General features: G+C 43.9%; 1 protein-coding gene across 1 annotated transcript; it reads right to left on the reverse strand.

The window, feature by feature from the left end:
- Window positions 1-3415: 3415 nt before the first annotated feature.
- LOC145819065 (uncharacterized) lies at window positions 3416-5822 on the reverse strand. Its single transcript, XM_082913050.1, has 3 exons — window positions 5256-5822; window positions 4691-4886; window positions 3416-3780 (listed from the first exon to the last, which is right to left on the reverse strand). Exons 1-3 carry the CDS (start codon window positions 5820-5822, stop codon window positions 3416-3418), a joined length of 1128 nt encoding a protein of 375 aa, XP_082769176.1.
- Window positions 5823-6483: the final 661 nt, after the last annotated feature.

The following is a 6483-nucleotide window of genomic DNA, read 5'->3' on the forward strand; positions in this document are numbered from 1 at the left end:
AGGACATTCATTCTTAAGCCCTTTACGCATATGTTATTCACTGGGCTTTAGCTCACTGCTCATATATATATGTAGGTGTTTAGGCACTAGACCATTGCTGGGCGTCAGGCTAAGCTCCCATTTTGTCAAAGCCAACCTTTGTGCCTCACTTCAAGGTTCTAGATCTGTTCAAGCCAAGGCTATTTTGTGGTGTTTTAGATTTCCCCCTTTTGCCTCTGTTCTGTAATAACTGTTAAGTCTGGCACTATACTGTTTTGGTAGGGATTCGGTCCCTAACCTAATCGTCTGTATGTGATGTATGCCTATACTGTTCTGTTTATGAATGTGAATATGTTATAAAAAGTCTTTGTGCACATAGAATGTCACAGCTCATTGGACATCTATTATTACTGTTTTGGCTTCCGCTAGCCCCTGTACTCTGTATTACTGTTATTACTGTTAAGCAGGCCTTCGGTAATCTCGGATTACTGGCCGGTTACAGTGCTAAACCCATAGGGGTGAGTTTGGGGTCGTGACAGAGTGGTATCAGAGCGATATTAAACCACGAGTTATACCGCACACACGTGTCCAAATGAGCTATAGGATGTCCTAGAAAAGTGATTAGGGCATTACATGAGCATTGAAGAAAGTGTGTGTGGCCATGACATGATTATATGTGCTAATGTGTTAATATGTTCAAAGTATGCAGCTGCCTATCTTTATTATTACTGTGTTGCGTATAATGAAATGAACAATGCAAGGACTACCGATGAAATAAACAAACCGGACAGTTGAGCTGGAGATAGTTATGGCCAAACTTCAAAATGAAGTTCGCTACGTATCCCAAAGATGGGAATCAGGCCTTACGTAGTTTGGTTCAAATTCACTCGAGTATTAACTCTCTCATTTTGCGCTCTTACTTTTGCCAAAGTCACCTTTCCGGGTTTTCGACTTTGCGAGCTTAGTTTTTCTTTGTTTCTAATTTTTCATGCTCTAACTTTTCCTAGGTCGCCCTTCCTGGTTTTTGACCTAGCGAGCCTCTCAAGGGTAATATTTCTTCAACTTGTCCATGTTGATCGACTGTGAAAATTCCAGGCTATCTAGGTCCATGAGAATAATCGCCCCACCTGACCGATAGATTGGATGATGTAAGGACCACTCCAATTGGGTCGGAACTTGTCCCTACGGTTGTAGATGGAAGCCCGGTTGTCCTTCAATACCATGTCTCCTTCCTTAACATTTCTAGACTTAACTTTTTTGTTAAAAGCCTTAGCAATTTTGCATTGGTAACCCTGGACATGATACAATACCATCAACCTTCTCTTATCAAACAAAATCAACTTCTCAAATTTGCTTTGTTGCCAATTCGCCTATGCTATCTAACATTCAGCCACAACTCATAGGGATGGTACTTGAATCTTAATGGGTAGAATAGCTTCCATCCCATAGACAAGAGAATATAGGGTTGCCCCTGTAGATGTTCGAATCGATGTACGATAGCCCCAAAGTACAAACGGCAGTTTATCCAGCCAGTCCCTGTATGTTTCCACCATCTTCCGCAAGATGTTCTTGATATTCTTGTTAGCGTTCTCAACAACTCCATTGGCTTGTGGTCTATACATTGATGGCTTATGAAAAGCCACATTATACTTCTCAAGCAGATCTATCACCTCTTTTTTGAAGTGTGAGCCGTTATCTGATATGATCTCATTTGGAACCCTATACCGGCAGATGATGTTATTCCTGCTAAACTTAGCCACCCATGACCCCTTTAGCATAGAATAGGGCTAGGCTTCCACCCACTTAGTGAAGTAGTCGATTGCTACTAGAATGAACTCATGCCCATTTGATCCCTTTGGCGTGACCGCATCGGTAACGTCAATTCCCCAGACCGAAAATGGCCATGGTGAGGTCATGTTGTAAAGCATAGACGACAGGATATTCAAACGATTGGCATGGATCCGACACTTCTGGCATCGCCACACAAAACCAATACAATCCTCCTCCATCATAGACCAGTAATAACCCTATCTGAGAATCTTCTGAGCTAGCATCAGACCGTTCATGTGTGCACCACACTCACCGTCGTGGATGGCCTTCATGAGGTGCTTTGATTCCTTTTCTTCTACACATAGCTTGTGCATTCCCAGATGGCCTTTTTTGTAGAGCTTACCTTTGCATATGATATATTCGATGGCTAGATGCCGTACTCCCTATTTTTCTTTGGCATTTGCCCCTGGTGGATACGTCTCCGTTTCCAGGAAGTTCCAAATATCGTAACACCAGGGGATTTTGTCGTGAACTTCATCTATCGTAGTGATGGTTTCGTAATCTGGCGTGTATTTCTGTTCAATAATGATTGGGCGCATCCTCGCTCCCAACAGGATGTCTAACATAGAAGATAGATCTGCCAGCGCATCAGCGAACCGGTTGTTCTCCCTCAACATTTGTGTAAATGTCAATTTTTCAAACCTCAAAATTAGGATATCGAAAGTTTGATGACAAGCCTTCACTTTCTCTTCTTTGACTTTCCAATCACCGTTCGCTTGGGAAAGAACCAAATTTGAGTCCCCAATGACATCCAACCTTATTGCCCCTAGTTCTAGGGTAGCCTCTAGACCAACAATACATGCTTCATATTCCACTTTGTTGTTGGATACTTTGTATTGGAGTTTGAAGGCTAAGGTTATATGGGAATCATCAGGTGCTATCAGTAACACGCCGATCCCATAACCGTATTGATTCGATGCTCTGTCAAAGTACATCATCCACATTTCCTCTTCAACATGCAGAATGTCTTCATCTGGGAACAAGTATTCTACTACCTCATCTCCTTCTACCAAGTGGTCTGCCAAGAATTTCGTTACAGCCCTCCCTTTAACGGACTTGCGTGTAACATACTTGAGATCAAACTCGGAGAGAAGAAACAGCCAACGAGCTAGCCTATTCGTAAGCGCCGGTTTGTCAAAGAGATATTTGGTAGGATCCAATCTCAAAACCAAGATTATAGAGTGAGTTAACAGGTAGTGCCTCAACTTCCTGGTAGCCCATACCAAGGCTAAGCAAGCTTTCTCCAAGGGAGTGTAACTGGTCTCGTAGTCTAGCATCTTCTTGCTCAAGTAGTAGATGGCCTTCTCCACTGTCTCTTTAGATTCCTGAGCGAGCATGCAACCCATAGTTGTATCTGTTACCAAAAAGTACAGAATCAGCGACTTCTCCGACTTTGGTGGCGACAACAGAGCCAGATTTTGGAGGCACTGTTTGACTTACTCAAAAGCAAACTGACAACGATCATTCCATTAGAATTTCTTCCCTTTCTTCAGAAGACCAAATAATGGTTCACAAGTCAGGGTTAGTTTTGCAATCAACCGTCATATGAATTGCACTTTACCCAGGAAGCCACGCACCTTCTTTTCAGTCCTTGGTGGTGTCATTCCTAGATGGTCTTAATTTTGGAAGGATCTACTTCAATTCCCCTCTGTGTGATGAGAAATCCCAGTATTTTCCTTATCGTTACACCGAAGGTGCAATTCTGCAGATTTAACCTCAATCTGTATTCCTTGATCCCTTGAAAGAATTTTTCCAGCGTGGCGTAGTGGCCTTCTCGTTCTCTAGACTTGACGATCATGTCGTCCACATATACCTCAACCTCCTTGTGGGTCATGTCGTGCAGAATGGTGGTTGCAGCACTTTGATAGGTAGCCCCTGTATTTTTAACCCAAATGGCATGGCTCGGTAGCTGTACGTACCCTACAGAGTGCTGAATGCGGTCTTTTCCTGGTCTTCTGGTGCCATCAGAATCTGATTGTACCTAGAAAATCCATCCATAAAGGAAAGCAATTCATGGCTAGCGGTGAAGTCTGCCCACTCGTCAATATGCAGCAGTGGAAAGTCACCCTTTAGACTGGCTCTGTTCAGGTCTCGAAAATCAACACAAACCCGAATTTTTCCATCCTTCTTCGGCACTAGAACAATATTGGCCAACCAAGTTGGATACTCAGATACCAACAAGAATTCTGCATCAATCTTCATGGTGACCTCTTCGTTGATCTTTGGTGCCCAATCCGGTTGAATTATGCGCAGTTTTTCCTTTACTAGTCGGGTTTCAGGGTCAAGAGGGATCCGGTGTTGTACGATCTTAGGGTCGATACCAGGCATGTCTTTGTAGTACCAAATGAAAACATCTTTGAAGCCATTTAATAAAGTGATTAAGCGCTCGCGTTCCTCCGAAGACAACGCCGACCTGATCTGGACTAAGCGTGGATCCTTCTTAGTGCGCACATTAATGGCAACGATTTCATTAGCATAGGGTTTACCATACCTCTCCTCATCTCGATTAATCAAGTTTTTCAAAGCCAACGTGATTTCTTTCTCTTCGCTTTCATTAAAAGTCTAAAAATCTTGGTCAATGCAATAAATCAACCGCACAGAAAAGTACTCAGAATCTGCCGAGTTCTTATTCAAAAGTTTTGGCTCTTCAGTTACAACAGACTCAAAAGCAAAAGAAAATGAGGACCTAGATAGGACCTTGGCGTTCGGGTTACCACCCTTGGGAATGCCAAACTCAGACTCCCCAATCTGACTTAAATCTGATCCCGACCCACATACTCAATGGAATCAGATTCTGGCTCATCACCCAATTCGGAATTGGAAAGATAGCCTTTCTCCAGTTACCAAGTAAGACACAGTGCCTTTGGTGCATCCAAAATACCACTGGCTGGGTCCACACCCAGTTCTTCCCCGATCATGGAGATAGTAAAGTTATCCCCCAAGTTCTCTAGGTCTGCCGAGGGATTTCTAAGGAGATTGGTTAGTGCTACCCCTACTTTAACTTCACTACTGTCTGAGTCCTTGTCTGTACCCTGGTTAGCTTTGATGCTTGGTTCAGCCACTTTCTCATCACTATCCTGCAGTTGATGATCAAAGAAAATCTCAAACCCAAGAACTCACTTCTTTGAGGAATTTACCCATGGCTTAGGAAAGCTACAGAAAGGGAAATCCTTTCCCTCTCGAACAAAACGACTGTTTAGCGTCCCTCGAATTGGCCTGTGGACGAGCTCATAATGCTTCCTAGCTATTTTGGCTTCGGTTCTGCCCCTCATTTCTTTCCCTTTTCCGATCCAGTCCTCTTTGGTGGGCACATAGCCCAATCCAAAGGTGTGTGGGTTATGCGACACCTCAGCTGATGCTATAACACCTTTCCTACCGCACGGTCCAAGCCCCATTCCCGGGATGTGTTGTAGTTTGTTCATGAAGCAAACGGACTGGGCACTTACATTCATGCCTTCGTCCGCGGCCAGAATTGTCTGTCCTACTTGGGCCTTAGCCAGAGTAAATCTTGAGAGGAAAACATCCTTGTCTCCATGATTGATCTCTAGCACTGGTGCAGCCACCTTTGGAGGTGGATAGATGGATGAATTTCCAAAAACAGTTGCTACCCCACCCTCATGAGGATACTTCATCATTTGGTGGAGAGTATAGGAGACAGCCTTCACTTGATGTAACCAAGGCCTCCCTAACAATAGATTAAAGGTGGCTAGTACATCCAGGATGTGGAACTCAACCTCTTGCTCTGACAGGCCCACTTGAACTTGCACTTTCGCTACACCCGTGACCTCCTTGCTTGTGTTGTCATATGCCCGTATCATCTGGGCTGTGGGGAGAAAATCTGTCGGTGTAAGGCCAACCGCATATGTAGTATGGAAAGGACAAACATTAATGGCAGAACCAGTGTCTACCAACACCACCAATACCCATTTCTCTCTGCATTCCACAGACATATACAATCGTTTATTGTGGGCCGAGCCTTCTGGAAAAAGCTCTTTATCATAGAAAGTAAGCATTGGTTTGGCGCCACCCAGAAAGACCAAGCCCACAAGTTACTTAGGCGTTGTATCAACGAACAATTTAGCCTCGTCCATGGTTGGCAACATTTCCTGTTGGTGTATTCGTGAAGCCATGAGGAGTCCCTAGATAGAGATATCAGCTTGAATTTTCTTAAGCTGTTTCAAAACTAACTCCTCCTCTAACTGCTTCTACTTCTGTTTCTCGACTTCGCGGTCCTTTCCTAAAGCCTCTTCTTGACAAAGTTGTGGCAGTTTAAAATACTGTTCACTGTGAGTAAGATGATCTATCTCCTCGGCATACCATGTATTATCCGGGAGGCAACCTCCCCAGTCTTCATCAGTATAGGGCAGATGCAAATCATCGTCATCCCACCACTCGCCATCAGCTGTCGACAGGCAGTTGTCAGGCTCCACTCAAATCATTTTCACAGTACAAGTGTTCCTTTCAGGGCAACAGATAATTATGGTTTTGTCTTCCAGTCTTTCCCTCTCAAACTGCCTCAGTGCAGCTTCCCGTTCGGTATCGACAATGTTAACCACTCCTACTTCTTGGCTCAGGTTTCCCATACATATGCCCTCCGGCAGTTTTCCTTTATCAACTTTTCCCATTACTGTAGCTACCTTTACTTCCTTTTATCTGGTTTTACCCTAGTTTCTT

This window comes from Camellia sinensis, chromosome 2, assembly GCF_055761805.1.
Source record: "Camellia sinensis isolate YWXY chromosome 2, ASM5576180v1, whole genome shotgun sequence".
NCBI classification, from domain to species: Eukaryota; Viridiplantae; Streptophyta; class Magnoliopsida; order Ericales; family Theaceae; genus Camellia; species Camellia sinensis.

Excerpts from the sequence above, each read along its gene's own strand:
- LOC145819065 (XM_082913050.1), bottom strand. The coding sequence starts at position 5,822 with ATGCTTACTTTCTATGATAAAGAGCTTTTTCCAGAAGGCTCGGCCCAC. Across the intron at positions 4,887-5,255 it reads CCGCGGACGAAGGCATGAAT|GATAGTGATGAGAAAGTGGC; the intron begins GTAAGTGCCCAG and ends CATCAACTGCAG. Across the intron at positions 3,781-4,690 it reads GGGTGTGGACCCAGCCAGTG|ATTCTGATGGCACCAGAAGA; the intron begins GTATTTTGGATG and ends AGGTACAATCAG.